Genomic DNA, 16,409 nt, shown 5'->3' with positions numbered 1-16,409 from the left:
GAGCCCTGGACCACAGCAAATCTGGCTGTTAAAAAACCTTCAAGACTCAGTTACTACATTAGGCCCACAAGCTAAGCAGGTGATGTTCAGATCAAAATGCAATGCTGTCTCTGCTTTTTAAAAAAGTAAGAGGGGGACTTCTCTGGTGGTCCAGTGGCTAAGACTCTGCCCTTCCAATGCAGGGATGCAGGGGGTACAGGTTCGATCTGGTTGGGGAACTAAAATCCCACATGCTGTGTGGCATGGCCGAAAAAGCAACAAGACAAGAGGGAGCAATGTGTTGGGAAGGTCCATCCATCAGGACCAAAGAGAGTCCAAGGGCAGGTCATCTATGTTACTGCAACTCCCACCAAGGGGGTCACCTAAAGAAGGGCCAAGAGTGGGGTTCTAGTTCTGCACACATGGAATTAGCAAACCTCAAATTCCTGTTGCTAGCTCATTTCAGAGAGGGAGGGAAGTAGGGATTGAAAAAAGGTTTTGCTTAGGACTCCTTAGTTGAGTATTACTGAACAAAATCTTAGGACAGAAGCACAATTTTACCTGTATCTGGTAATAAATATTAATTGCAGATATTTACCAATAATAATTAACTATTATGTTTTTAAATTTGCTAGAAGTTGGGTACTTTTATTGGTTTGGCTAACAAGTTCAGTCAGGTTTTTCCACAAGATCTTATGAAAAAATCTGAAGTTATTGGCCAATCTACTATGCTGCTGCTCCTGCTGCTGCTAAGTCGCTTCAGTCGTGTTCGACTCTCGCAACCCCATGGACTGCAGCCTACCAGGCTCCTCTGCCCATGGGATTTTCCAGGCAAGAGTACTGGAATGGGGTGCCATTGCCTTCTCCAAACCTACTATATTACTCATCTAATATTACAATAACTCTACAAGATAGCTGTTATTTCCCTTTTATAGATAATGAGACTGGTACAGAGAGGTTAAATAATTTGCCCAATAGCATGCAGCCAAAACTGATTAAACTAGAATTCAGTCTAGGATGGACTGACTCCAAAGACTACACTAGTTTTTAACATTCATGAATTTGGACAAGCCACTACTCAATTACATGAAGGATGCTACAAAGCTATTCTTCATCTCTATTAAGTCTATCAAGAAACAAACAATAGAAAATTAACTGGAAATATGGCATAAAAGATTGAGGTTAGCCCTCCAGATAGATTTCCTTGATAATAAATAGTTCAATACATCATGAGAGATTTTGTCAACACTTTGCTCTGAGCAAAATTCCTGGAACATAGAAAGTATTCAACATATATTAATATTTGTTGAATGGCTGGCTGGCTAGTTGGCTGGCAGGCTAGATGGATAGACAGATTAATGAATGAATACCAGGTTCTATGCACTGTTCCCTTTCTTTGGCTATCTCATTGTTTGAGTTTTGTGTGTATATTTTTTTTAGTGAAGCAATTATTTTTGGATTGCATTCTTAATTTAATCTCACTAATTTCTTGACTTCCCTCATAGACCCAAAATGCTAGAAATGGCCTAACATTCTTTATGCTCTTCTTTCAACTTAGAGAGACTCCCTTGTCTATCTATTCAGATTCCATTTTCTACGAGGACTAGATCCAAATCTTGCCAAGAAGCCCCTGCCATCTATTATAATCGACAGTGATTCCCTCTCTCCTTCAAAGTCCCACCGTTCTTTGACTTCACTGTTTCATAAAAGGGTATTACTTTTGAATCCCCAAATGACCCACTTGACGAAAGTCCATTCCTTCTTTTTTCTAACTATAATGCTTTACAAATTTGTCCACAAAACACTAGTTCTATGGTGCTAATAACATGTATATTTGACTCTGTAACATTTCCCAAATTCTTTGATCACAGCAACCTGAAAACATTACAAGACTCCAATGTTTTGAAAAACACGCTAGCAAATACTGGCCGATCACATGCTCCATCCTTACCGGCTGATTGATGATTCTATTAGCTTCCCAAAATGGTCTAAAGGCTCATCAGTCTGGAAGGTAGAGAGATGGATTCATAGACCCTGCATTCTATAAATTCTGCTTGCTTTATTTGTTTACAGAATATCTTTCAAATGGCTCAAGGATACAGAGGGCTCCATTTTAAAAATATTGATAAATGTGTTTTTGTGGGCCTTGAACACTAGGCAAAGAAGTGAGCTTTCAAAATGCATTTGTGCTTTTGATCACAACAAGAAAGAAAGATGAGAAGGGGAAAAAGCAGACACTGACAGTTTCTCAGAGGAGATGAGAGTTAGCTTCATGGAAAACAATAAAGATAAAATATTATCCTGCACGAGTTGAACATAGTCAAAGCCCCAAATGCAGAAAGCCAAGTCAGGACCATTGTTTACAGAGGCCTTACAAAGTCTCTAGCCTACGCTCTCCTGCTCTCATACATGTGGAATCTAAGGTCCAATGCTACTGCGTAATAGAAGTCATCTGACTCACCATTCAGTGAATTTCTCGGGGAAAGAAAAAGGTGTTAGTCAATCCAACCCTGAAGAGGTGAGGTTTGGGTGTCCCCAGACTCTGAAAGGCTTGTGAACAACTCTCCTTCTTAGTTGTAACTTTCCATACTAGTATATTTGTTATTCTTTGATTAATATTGTATCTTCTACTAGACCATATACTTCATGAGATCAGGGATCAGCTTCAAAGTATTCAATGAATATTCGCTAACTGGCTGAAAGGATGGCTGGAACAATGAAGGAAGACCCCTCTTTGTCCACTGGTTAGAATCTTTTGTAAGTTCCACCATCTTTCTTTTCAGTACTGGACTGGAAGATGAGTTTCTAAGAGGTGCAGAATCTAAGTCAGCCTGATTAAAGAGTGCTGTCTATTTGAGACTCCAAACAGGCAGCCTTTTACTCAGCCCACAGATGAGTGAGTACGTTAGCTTGCTCCTTCTGAGTGGCTCATATTCTGACTGGTGGGGAAGACGCCTGCTTAAGATACTTAAGATGTAAGATACTTACATCTGAAAGACAATGGGCACCAAGAGGTGCTCTCATCTGAAAAAAACAAACACATTTATTCAAGAAGGTCATAAGCAAGCTCCAAGTCTATTTTTTCCTCAATAATTAATCATAGGTGCACCCACCTTGATTTTTCCAAATTCTTCTCGAATCTGATTATATCCGGAACCTGGGACAGTAGCTCAATGAGCTTATTCCTTGCGGGCAAAGGAAAGTGACCTGTCTGAGACTTCAAGGTGAGGTTGATGGGACCAGGACGGGAGATGAGGCCCTCCCTAGGTCTTCATTCCTGAACTTGGATCTGGTGACAGGCTTGTGACCCTCCTCCTCCCAGGCAATAGATACTACAGAGATCAATCAAACTCTGTCCAGAATTTCCATTCTGTTTAGAGGTCGGCAAAGTTCAAAGACAATAGTCTGTCCCTGTCCTCTCTGTTCTCCCAGCACAATGCAGACTTTTGCCCACTTTTCATGAGTTACTGCCAGAAAATTAGATTTCAAACAGGTGCAGCCTGCTGATTAGCATTATAATAGATTGTAATTACTTAACAAGCCCGTATATACCCGGAGGGACTTAGAGAGAAACACAATGTTTTGCCAAATGTAGCTTTTATTTATGTAAAATACTGCAGGCCTGCTCCAGAGTTGTAAGTGAAGACTCTGGAAGCTTTGTCTGCATGTGTTTCAATGAGCTCTGAGTTCAACCGCAGGAACGTAAAATTTCACTTCTCGTTGGTGCCAATTACAAAAGGTGTTGTCTCTAAAGCCCTTAGGAGAATTTGAACTTGATTTTAAACTCTGCAAAGGGAGAACAAGTGGGTCTTTTCTTTCTCCCCCTATCACAGCACTCTGCAGGGGTCCTCAGTACCCAGAGGGTACACAATTCCGTCCTTCAGAAAACTCAGACCATCATTTTGCTCTGTAATGGTTATTTGGCATTTGGAACCTTTATTTTTTTGTGACAGTTCCCACTTGTAAAAATGGTTTGATAAAGACCTACTGTATAGCACAAGAAATTATACTCCATATCTTATAATAACCTATAATGGAAAAGAATCTGAAAAAGAATATATATAAAACTGAATACATCTGCTGTACACCTGAAACTAATACAACATTGGAAATCAACTATACTTCAAATAAATAAATAATGCTTTGAGCTTTTACAATGTGTGTGTGTGTATATATATATATATACACACACAGTAAACCATCATATTGTACACGCTAAAAGTATACAATTTTTATTTGTCAATTATGCTTCCCTGGTGGCTCAGATGGTAAAGAATCTGCCTGCAATGCAGGAGTCCTGGGTTGGGAAGATCCCCTGAAGAAGGGAATGGCAACCCACTCCAGTATTCTTGCCTGGAGAATTCCCATGGACAGAGGAGCCTGGCGGACTATAGTCCATGGAGTTGCAAAGAGTCAGATACAACTGAGCAAATTTCACACACACACACTTCAGTAGGCTGAGGAAAAAAATCGAAAAAGAAAAAAGAAACCTCACACCTGATGGAGACGCTTCAGCTTGGTGCAAACTGCCTCATGGAAATAATACAGCATTCTCTCATAAAAACACCTTCCAGGATCCCATAGATTTTTATAAAATAAAATATCCCTTTCTTCTACCATTTCCTTACTTCTTTCAACCATACAGAAAGATTGATTAAGGAATTCACTCAACTGCTTATCCTACTGGTCTTCCCAACTAGATTTCCTGCTCTTCAGAGTCAGGAATGATACTATCCACCACTTTGTCTTCCCAAGCCCCCACTGTCTACCACAGCACTAGACCACAGTCAATGCTAGGGGAATACACCTTTGTTTGATTAAAAGCTTTCTTTAATTCAACAATGTGCCAGGAATTGAGTACCAAGATCAGAGCAGTGAACAAAAACCTCTGCATTTATCTAACCTCTCTTCTTGTGTTCGAGATGATCAATGAGGATAGGCAAATATATACTCTATAAGACAGATAAGAGCTAAAAAGTAAAAATAAAGCAAGAAAAGAGCATATAAAGTGTCAAGGAGAAGGGTAAAAGTTTAGATGAGATTGCCAGAAAAGGCCTTACTGAGACTGTACCAATAATATTTGAGTAAAGATTTAAACTATGAGTGTATCTGAGGAAGGAATATTCTAGAAAGATGGAATAGCAGGTGCAAAGCAGGTGCAAAGAACACAGTAAGTGTATGGGTACAAGTGGGTGAATATGACTGGGAGAGAACTGAACAGGTGAGGAATACTTGGTGATGGGGTCATAGAGGTTGTAACCGGAGGCCCGGTCATGGTGGCCTTACAGATGGTGATAAGGACTTGGGTTTTTACCCTGAGAATTCTGTGAGCAGAGTGACATGATCTGATAGAGTTGGGGTAGGGGGCGGGAGCCAGTTAGAAGTTGAAATAATCTTGGTGTGAGACGGCTGGGACTTAGGCCAGAGCAGCGTCAGCAGGGGTATGGAAAGATGATCAGACTTTAGACTTATTTTGAAGGCAGAGAAAACAGACACTGCTGAGAGATTGCATATGGAGTGGATGAGAATGCAAGGTGTCAGGAATGGCCTGGGCAATTGGAAGGGTGGAATTGCTATTTCTTGAGATGAGGAAAATTATGAAAGGCTTAAAATGGGGAGAGGAGACATCACATATACAATTTGGGGCATAATTGAGTTTGAGATGCCCTTTACACAATCAAATGGCCATGACAAGAAGGCAGTCGCCTATACGAGTTCTGAATATCAACGGCAGATATGGGATGGAATTAGGAACTTAAGAGTCAACAGCATTGGGAATGTATTTAAATTCATGAAACTAGATTATTCAGTACAGCAAAACCAAAACAGCAGCTCCCAAATATCCCTATTTCCAATTAATCATATGCTTCAATAAATACTTAACCTTTGACTCCGGCGGCCACAGTTCTAGACTTTCCAAAACAATTTCATTTCAAGTAATTCTATTATTAAATTTCCAAAAAGCCAATTGTTAAGTATAACTAAGTTAACATTATTTTTAGACAATGTGAGACTTCTCATATAAATACATTTTATATGTATATTTTTAGACCATGTGAGACTTCTCATGTATGTATATAAATACAAAGGGAAAAATATCTTTCACTGGACCATATGTTCTGATTTAAGATTCTAAAACTATGAACACATATACACAAGCCTTTACATATTAATAAAACTGTTAGAACGTACAGTAGCCTGACCCCTTGCTAAGAATTTTACCGATTCCCTTATGTCTCACAACAATCCTAAGAGGTAAGAACTATTATATTCCCATTGTACAAAGGAAGAAACAGATTTCAAGAGTATAAGTCACGTGCCCAAAGACATACAGCTAGTGAGTGATCCAGGCATCCTGCAATTAGAGCTCATGGATTCAGGGCAAGAGGCCTACTGAGGAACTAGGGAGCTAAGGGTCTCAAATATTCACTAAATCTGCTGCTGGTCAGACACAGAGAAAGAGGAACAAGACAGGCAGCCAAGGCCCGACAGCATATGAGGCCCGCGGCCCTTTAACTTCAGGGCCCACTGCCAAACAGTGTTCTGTGGGAGCACTGGGGCAAGAATTGCATTGTTAAATAACCAATTACGTACCATGAGAAGCAATGTTTCCTTAGATATTAAGTATTATAGGCTTTTCCCGGTGACTCTGTGGTAAAGACTCCACCTGCCAACCCAGGAAGTGGGTTCGATCCCTGGGTGGGGAAGATTCCCTGGAGGAGGGCATAGCAACCCACTCCAGTATTCTTGCCTGGGAAGTCCCATGGATAGAGAAGCCTGGCAGGCTGCAGTCCATGGGGTTGCAAAGAGTCAGACAAGACCAGCGACTAAACAACAACAACAATACAGGGGTCAGTAGGAAATCAGCAGGGAGATACCTGGAGCCCCAGGTGCTGGGAGAGTTCAAGGCATAGGTGCCCACAAAGTGGGTGTGGACTCTTCACACTGCTTTCCGGACAATCCCACCTCATTCTGTCTAAATGATAAGAGAGGTCTCAGAGATCCTCTGAGAGACTGCCTTACAAAATCCCTGAAGACAGAGACGGGCCTTTAAGCTGTTTATACCCACATGTGCTCAGGCCACTACCAGAACAGATCTGAGTAATTTCCTGGGGTAATTTCACCAGAACATGGGTATGTCCTCAGGCTCTGTCCAGGGCATAGCATCTGGGCCACTAGGCCCCTCTCCTTGGCTTCTGCATTGGAAGACTCTCCCCAAGGGCTTTGGGGTCCAGGGGGTACCCCATCCCCCTGAATCCAACCTCTCCAAAAGGGGCATCAGCCTATCTCCCAGTGTCAGCAGGGTGGGATAATTTTTTTTTTTTTTTTGCCACTTTATTTTTTTAATTGAAGGATAATTGCTTTACAGAATCTTGTGGTTTTCTGTCAAACATCAACAAGAATCAGCCATTGGTACACCCATGTCCTGTCCCACCCATCTCTCTCCCCATCCCACCTTTCTAGATTGTCAGAGACCCTGTTTGAGTTTCCTGAGTCATACAGCAAATTCCCATTGGCTATCTATTTTACATATGGTAAATTTCCATGCTACTCTCTCTATACATCTCACCCTCTCTCTACTCCCCTCAATTTTTTAAGATTCTTTTTTCATGTGGACCATTTTTAATGGCCTTTACAGAATTTGCTACCATATTGCTTCTGTTGTTTATGTTCTGGTATTCTGGCTATGAGGCATGTAAGATATAGCTCCCCAACCAGGGATCAAACCCACATCCCCTGCATTGGAAGCAGAAGTCTTAAAGACTGGACCACCATGGAAGTTCCATGGGTGGGATAGTTTTGAGAGACCCTGTCAATGGGCTACTTTGGAAAAATGAAACAGAAACACGAGTGCCCCATTCCTTGCCAAATGAGACTCCCCGAATGAAAAACATTTTGGAGGCTATGAAAAACTGGCTTCCTTAGATCCTGTATAATATTCAGATCAATAAAGACCCCTCTCTAGGGCCGAGCCATGGTAGGTTTAGGGGAACATAACAACAATAGCTACAGTTGTTAAACATTCACAGAGCTCTTGGCTGATGTGCTTTACCTGTTCCTTCCATCCCCAGGACAAGCCCGTTGCATTACAGGTGGGGACTTGTACCACTGCCCACATCTTACAGAGGCAGAAACAGAAACACAGGTTAAATGGCTCCCTAAAGGTCTCACAAGTGGTTGGTAATAGAGATGAGATTCAAGCCCAAGCAGCCGGGCTCCAGAGCTCTGCCCTCAGGTGCTCCACCAAACCACCTGTCAGAAAATGACTTTCTGTCATTGCCACTGTCATGAGGGCCTCTTCCGTAGCATGAAGCATGGTAGCAACACCAACCAAAGATAACTTCAGAGTCTGGGGACAGGAAGGAGAGAACTGAGCAAAGGATATAGCGAGCAGACTCCAGAGTGTGAAGGGCCAGACAGTTGTAACCCACACGCTCTACCCACCCTCTCTGCCATCCTCCTGCTCCCCTAGCATTCCACCATCTGTCCTAAAGGCGAGTGCTGCTCCACCAGCATCCATTCAGGAATCCCAATGTTTCTAGTTTACCCAATCCTGCTTATAAATCTTGCTTTATCCAGGTGGGCCAGGCAAGAATACTGGAGTGGATTGCTGTTTCCTTCTCCAGGGGATCTCCCCAACGCAGGAGTCAAACCTGGGTCTCCTTCATTGCAGGCAGATTCTTTACCAACTGAGCTACTGGGAATTATACAAGTCTATTCACGGGTGAAGAAGAGGGGGGTACAAATTAAGAGAGTAGCACTGATATATATACACTCAGTTCAGTTCAGTCGCTCAGTCGTGTCTGACTCTTTGCAACCCCACGAATTGCAGCAGGCCAGGCCTCCCTGTCCATCACCAACTCCCGGAGTTCACTCAAACTCACGTCCATCGAGTCGGTGATGCCATCCAGCCATCTCATCCTCTGTCGTCCCCTTCTCCTCCTGCCCCCGATCCCTCCCAGCATCAGAGTCTACCATATGTAAAACAGATAACTGCTGTATGGGCACAGGGATCTCAAGCTGGCACTGTAACAGCTTAGAGGGGTGGGAAGGAGGTTCAAGGAAGAGGGGGCATATGTGTACTTGTGGCTGATTCACGTGGTTGTATGGCAGAAGTCAATACAATATAGCAAAACAATTGTCCTCCAATTAAAAATAAATTTTAAAAAATTAGACAAGTAAATTTTAAAAAACAAATCTATTCAAAAATCTCAGGACATTTCTATGCACAAAATCTTAGTATATTCATTATCTGAAGCCTTCCCCTGCCTGCAATTTCTATTCTAGTTCAGTGTTTCTCAAGGTATGGGCTGGTCAGAATCTCCAGAACAGCTTGTTCTAAATGAGAATTCTGTCCTAAACAACAGAATGGAAAGCTCTGAAAGTGGGGCAAGAGGATCTGGATTTTTAATGACCCCACCCAGTGACTCTTGCACACCAGAGTCTGAGGAGAGTTATCACCTCTAACAGTTTTAGGGAAGTGAGCTACAGCAATTGTGTTTCACGGGATTCTGCTCCGAGGACAGGTGAAATCTGCCCATCTCTATGCAATGAGCTTTCTCTAAAGCAACCCCTTTTGTCACCATAACAGGTATGTCTCTCATTGTCTGGGGAATAACAATCTCAGTCTGGTTTTAAACATTCTAGAATCCACCTCAATTTTCCAAACTTTATTCCATGGTTTCCAAGGGGTGGAATCATTAGCCCCCATAGTACTAATGATTTTAAGAGGCACCTGAGGTAAGCTTTTCATTTTCATTTTAGAGACAAACGTTTAGTTTAATGTCAATAAAGAAAAATGGTAACTACCATACCCAAACCTGTCATTTCACAAATACTGGGGCTTAAGTGGGAAATCAAAGAGTTACTGTTTTAAAATATTAAGTAAATCCATCATAGCACTGGCAGTACTCAGATAAAAGTCTTAAATTTGGGGAGCCTCACCTTGTCTGGTCCTCTCCTGACAGGCGCCCTCAGTTTCAGCCACGCGTTTCTGACCCAGGCACGCTCTGCCTTTACTCCAGCATGTCTGCGCCCACGGAACACTGTCTTCTCCCATAAACACCTCTTTAAATGTTACCCATCGTTTCACCCCCAATTCAAGTCTCCTTCCAGGAACCTCTAGACTCTTCCAGCCATCCCAGCATATTCCCTTTTGGAACTCCTGTAACATACTTAAGGTACCACTCATTTAGAGCCTAATTGCTACTTAAGGGTCTATGAGTATCTATTCAGTGTTATTTCCCTAGTGAAATGAAGCCTCCTGAGAGTAACCCATGGTCTCTTTTACTCCTGGATTACCCAAAGAGCTAAATGTTCCTGGTTGGATCTGAGTGCAAAACAGGAACTCAGTGAATACCTGGGAATTCATAACGCAGCTGAATGAAATGTTCCACAGCGATGAGAAAGGTGGCTGTTGCATGCCCTCTGCATCTCCTTACTCCAGGCCAGATTTCTCAGACACACGTCTTCATTACTGCCAGGTGAAGAGCACAGAGGCTGGAGCCCAGGAAATTCTACACAAAGGTGTGATTCTGTGGGTGTCCCCTGGCTGACAGGGATGGGAAAGGTGACCTTAGCCATCCCAGGTGCAACCTGTCTGCTTCCACGGTCCAGTCACGTCTGCTGCTGCGTCCTCACCCTCAGTTGGAAGAACCAGTGCGGCCAGACCATCCTCATGAAAACAATCCCAGACAACAGAACCAGCTCCACTACTTGATTCATCCATCCTGTGACTCTGGCCTTTCTGTATCTCAAGTTTTTTAATCTACCAACACCTAATTCACACTTGCTCACTTTCATGCATTGGAGAAGGAAATGGCAACCCACTCCAGTATTCTTGCCTGGAGAATCCCAGGGACGGGGGAGCCTGGTGGGCTGCCGTCTATGGGGTCGCACAGAGTCGGACATGACTGAAGTGACTTAGCATAACATAGCATAAGGCAAAAGAGACACTGATTCTGAAAGCACTTTAAATTATCATGTACAATAAAAACATCGGGGTCACAGCACATGAATCTGCAGGAAGACTTAGACTAGGAGACCAGAGGGCCTAGTTCTCCACTGAGTAAGCCGTGAGCAATAGGAGCTGTGGTCCCTCCTTCCAACCCTGCCCCGTCTGCTTGTCTTGTGACCTCAGGAACCCACTTAGCTGCTCTGGGACTCAGCATCCTTGGCTGTGAAAACTGCCTATCACTAGATGATCTGGTCCAGGGCCAAGTCCAATGTGAATCTGAGTACCTCAGAGAGTGACAGACGACCGACTAGTGAACAGTGCACACTTCACTGGACATGCTCCAAAGTGAGGATCATGTGTCAATGTACCCAGGATTTGGGTGGGCCCCGGCAAAGCATCATCAGAGACACTCAGACACCTTTCCCTCCAGCTAGCATCTGTTTTGTGGAGAAAAGCAGATGTGCTGTTCACCCTACCTGCTCTCCGCCTCACTGTCCAACTCCATCTGAATACACGGCAAAAAGCCTCATTTCCTCACTACCATGGTCATATTTTTTTCTTCCCCTTCCTGTCCTAAAACAACAACTTGAAAACCACAGATTTTGGTGTTAAGATCTGGCTTTGAAATTAGTTATCCCTTCAGCTCCCCCTCAGAGATGCACCACTTTCATGAGTGAAAGGACTGAAGGCCAGCGGACAGGAAATGGGAAATGAGTGGGAACTCCCGTGGTGGGAGGGGGGCAGTGGCCAGGGCCATTGGTGAACTGGAATGGAATGGAATGACACTGTGTTCTTTGGGATTCCATAAAGGTTTGCCTGCTTCCCAAAGTGTAAGCCACAAATCTCCCAGGGTTGTACTTGGTGTGGTTTGTTGGAGCTTCCTTGTAAGCCCTGTAACCATGGTTTCGGGCAGACTACATCACAGCCAGGAGCATCAAAGGGAGGCGAAAAGCTTTTTCCTATTTTCCCCTAAAACTCCATCTCCTTAAAAAAAGTGTGTGTATATATACATATGTGTGGGTAGGTATATATATATATATGTATGTATGTATGTACGTATTTATATGTAAGGTGATATGCCAAGGTGATTCATGTGCAACCTTTGACCATAGGACATCATGAAGTTATTTGTTTTCAGTAATTAAACATCTCTCCACGAGGATCAGGTATTCTCTGTGTAGACCAATGAACCCTAAAACCATATACACCCAGAGTCACATCTGCTCTCCCTGGAAACATGTAACAAATATAAAAATAAAGAAAATAATTTCCTAATTTAACACCTTCCCTCTAAAACAGAGCTAAAACAAGGTTGCTTCTCCCTGTTTCTTTGAGTGCCAAGGTTGAATGCATTTGGTTTAGAGTGTGTGCACAAGGCCTATTACCAAGCCCCGAATATTTTGACAGTGTAATCAATTAACTTGGTCTCAAAAATAGTATCTCATGGCACAGTGTCTTGAGTATCAAAACAGGGAAACATGTAACTTTAAGTCGGATTCAAAGCACTGACTGCCAATTAATCACAAGCAGAACCGTTTGTAGAACACAGTGCTAGTCCCGGATGGATGGACAATGCATTGGGCAAAACCAGCTCGGCCCATGTTTCTGGGACCCTGGAGGGGACTAGAGGAGAAGAAATTTTTCTCGCGGCATGTCAGAAGATAAGCTAACTGCCAGACAACAGAATAGAAATGAGCCAGCTTCATCCCGGAGGGAAAAATAAAACAGCTCCTCAACTCGGCTACTCAGGACAAAGCCAGGACGTGCAAGAAGCCTTCAGTGTAGGGCTCCACGTGCCTCTCCAAGGACTGAGGAACCCACCCACACACAACCAGCCCACCACGCGCCTGACGGAAGGAGCCGGCTTCTCTGCCAACCGTCAGCACCGGCAGTTTGGGGTTCCCAGCTTTCGAAGTCCCTGTAGCGCCCGCTGTCTGGACAGGGCAGAGGACCTTACCCTCTTTCCAAGACTCATCTTCCATTCCTCAGTGGCTACTTCTCCCCAACTACTAAGTGGAATGTGCTTCCCCAAGGTAATTGAGACACACACACACACCCCAAATGGCACTAAATCCCTGAGTCCCACGACCAAAGCCAAGGTCGTGAGTTCTGCCCCTGGAACCCCACAGCCTGGTTCCTGGACCAGGAGGCGCCCAACTCACCCAGTCCTCGAAGTGACGGCTCCCGTTCTGCAGCAGCTCCTCAAACTGGATGGTGCAGTTGGCCACGAAGTCATCGTAGCCGATGGGGGCATCGTGGAAGACAGCCAACTCGATCTTGCGCCCGTTGCACACATCAGTGACGAATTCGTCGTGCCAGGCCGGGCTGTTGGTCTTCTGCTTGGTGGCCGTTTGGCCGATGCGCGAGTCGTCCACGTTGAGGGCGATGTAGGGGTCGAGAAGGAAAGTCTGCGGCCGGGGTCCCACCGCATGGCGCAGCGACCAGGCTGTGGGCTTCAAGCTCACGGCCTCGCAGATTTTGATCTTAAGAAGGCCATTGAACACTACCATGGTCGGGGCGGAGAGTGGGGGCCGGGGTCACTCCGTCCGCCCAGAGGGCAGGAACGAAGAACCGACGCCGCGGCGCTCCGAGCACGGGACTCTTGGGTCCCCTCTCGCCCCACCCCACACTCTCCCTACACCTTGTAGTGTTGCGCCCTGGCGCGGGCGATTCTCAGCCAGTGCATGTATTTCCTCGCCGGGTTCCTAACGGAAAACAAGGAGGGGGGAGAGCTGGGGGACGTCCGTGTTTGGAGAAGTCTCCCCCACCCCCCCCGCCCCAGCAGCACCTCCAGAAGAGGAGACGAGCTATCGGCTCCGCTGCAAAAGCCGCGGGGGCTGTCTCGTCGCCTCGCTGGCTCTCCGGGTCGGGGCTGCGGGGAAGTGGGCGCCGAGTCGGGCGCTTACCTACCTTTCCGAAACATAATCCCCGGGAAATTTCGACTCCAGGAGGGGGAGGGGGCGGTGAGACGGGGCGGGGACCAGAACGGGGGCGCAGATTTCCACCCGGATCCTCTTCGCACACCCAGCGCCTGCCTCTGACCGCGCGGGGCGGGGGATGGACCCAGGGATGTGCAGTCTACCCGGAGGGATGCATGTCCAGAGGAAATGGTCCTCCTCGGAGCCAAATTTAAAAAAAAAAAAAAAATCCACAAGCCACACGGCCAGCCCGGCCGCCTCCTCCTGGGCGAAGCCGCGCCGCGCCGCAGTCGGCGATCGGGAGGCGCCAGGAGTCGGGAATCTCACATCCGCGCGGGCTCGAGAGTCGGGGTGGCCGCGGCTCCGGCTGGGGCGCAGGCCGGCACCGGGCGGTGCGCAGCGCGGCGGGGCCGGGACTGCGACTCGGCGCGGCCCCACCTCCCGGGCGCCGGCGCCCGCCCGCCGCGCTCCCCGCGTCCCGGCTTTCAGCTGCCGCTCGCTCGCTGCCCGCCCGCTCTCCCCCTAGGTCTCTTCTCCCTCCGTCGGTGTGCGAGCGAGTCTCCCTCCCTCTAATGCAGGAAATGCGCAAAAGACGTCAGTGTGTATGTGTGTGTGTGTGTGTGTGTGTGTGTGTGTGTGCACGCGCGCGCGCGCGCGCGCCCTGGTGTTTGGGGAAATAGAAAGTTTTGCCGGTTGGGGGAGCAATACGGGAAAAGTGAGCCCAGCAGAGGACTGTCGAGAACTGGCGAGCCTTTCGGGGTCGCGGCGGCCGGCGGGGGAACGGGATTGGGACCCCGCGCGGGACCCGGGGGAGTGGCGGCCTTGGGGGCGGGGGGATGCGAGTCCGCTGGCTGTAGATACCTGGTCTGTGGTCTCCCGCAGGAGACTAGAGGGCCACGCATCTTTCCAGGCTCTGCGGCCAGCACTGTCTTTTACAGCCGGGAGCGGAGAGGTGGCAGGGGTCGCGCTGCTGCAGAGGACTCGAGACCCTCCCTCGGCCCCACCCCTACTCTGACCGTGGCTGGCCAGGGCAGCTTGCGGGAGTATTGGTCGGTCTGTCTGTCATTCTGTCCGGAGACGCTCTGCTCCGCGGTGGTGGGGGAAGGGGGGAAGGGAGGGGCGTGCAAGGCTCTGTGTGAGTTTTAAAACACTTATTCTTTCTTCCCTTTCTTTGGGGGCACTCTCCCTTTTGGGGGTCTGTCCCAAACTTCTCGGGCTGCGAGAACTTGTTGGCAAGAGAAAGCTTAGTAACACCCCGGCTCGGTTCGTGTGTTTGTTTATATTTTACAAAGTGACTTCATATTTACTCTAGACCTTGCCCATGCCCTTTGGGGGGGACAGGGCTCTGATCAGTGCGCTGACAGCGGCCGTCCCAGCTGCGCGAAAACGGGGCGCGTCCTCCGGCGGGGACTGGGGGTTGTGGGCTGTGTCCGTGTTAATTTCCTCCGTAACCTTTAAACTCTCTCTGGAAGCCGCGGCGGCAGCTGATCACGTGAGGCGGGCCCTGGGCTGCTGGGGAAGAATTTCCTCCGCGGGGAGCCGGGGATGGGGAAGGCGAGGGACGGCCTGGCGCCTGGGGACGCGAACCTGGGAGGGCGGGGCGGAGAGCGCGGAGGTCCGGGGCGCGGCCCTGCCTGGAACTGCAGGAGGACAGCCCTGGGAAGAGGTCGTCTGCGCAACCTGCGAGCCGGGGGGGCGGGGGGTGGGGTGTTGTGCAAACGGAAAAAGAAAACCTCGGCCCTCGCCCGCGTGCCAAGTCAAGTCAGGGAGTTTGTAGGAATCGTGGTAAGCTGTGTTTATCTTTCGACTCTGGTTAGCCCAAGTTTAAAACCCACCTCTCGATCACTTTTTCTCAGTGGAAAAAAAAAAAAGGAAAGTTATCATTGTCTGTGGCTTAGAGGCTTAAAAAGGCTTAAAGGCGCAGAGGGAGGCAGACCCCTGGAACGACAGGGTACTAAGTGCCGCAGACAGGTTGCAAAAATGATCAGAAAAGTCCTGGGCAGATCCTCTCCGAAGGCCTCCAGCTACTGCGCTCTCTCGAGCTTACCAGTAATTTCACGCAGCCCTCCAAGTTAGATGGAGCAGCAGGGTAGAGAGAGCCAGCATGCAGTCAGAGACAGAAGAGTCCCGTTCCCATGGAAAAAGTCTGGATGTAAAAGTTTTGTCTTCCAGGGCCACTCCCACCAGCTGGAGGCATATTTTAAAATTTGTCAGTTTGACAAAGCACAGGTGGGATATCTCATCGCTGTTAACTTTATTTCTTTGATCATCAGAACTTTTTCCTCCTCGCTTCTTACTACCACCATTCTATTCTTATTAAGCATGTTTCCCCCTTCAGGGGGCATGTGATGGGCTTGATCTTCTACAAATGCGTTTGGAAGCCAAGCAAGAGCTAGAGAGAGATTCGTGAGATGCCTGACAAAGAGGCAGAACTGAAGGGCTACCAACAAACTGGCCATCAAGATAAATAATATTTTAATATGATATTTTGAAAAAATAAAAATGAATGTAGAGTTCCAAGATGAACACAATATCCACATTTTAAAATAGTTTTA

General features: G+C 46.7%; 1 protein-coding gene across 1 annotated transcript in view; it reads right to left on the bottom strand.

Annotated features, from left to right (window-relative positions):
* The window catches only part of PRKCE (protein kinase C epsilon), a 546,248-nt gene extending 531,832 nt beyond the window's left edge, over positions 1-14,416 (bottom strand). Inside the window, exons 1-2 of the mRNA XM_055539989.1 lie at positions 13,847-14,416; positions 13,099-13,641 (exon numbers count right to left, since the gene is read on the bottom strand). Coding sequence (XP_055395964.1) covers positions 13,099-13,446 — 348 coding nt within the window. The 5' untranslated portion in view covers positions 13,447-13,641; positions 13,847-14,416. The remainder of the gene's footprint in view (positions 1-13,098; positions 13,642-13,846) is intronic.
* Between the last annotated feature and the right edge of the window lie 1,993 nt (positions 14,417-16,409).

Source organism: Bubalus kerabau, chromosome 11 (assembly GCF_029407905.1).
Source record: "Bubalus kerabau isolate K-KA32 ecotype Philippines breed swamp buffalo chromosome 11, PCC_UOA_SB_1v2, whole genome shotgun sequence".
Lineage (NCBI taxonomy): Eukaryota > Metazoa > Chordata > Mammalia > Artiodactyla > Bovidae > Bubalus > Bubalus kerabau.
Note: the sequence above shows the minus strand (reverse complement) of the source record. Positions and strands in the feature narration are given on the sequence as shown.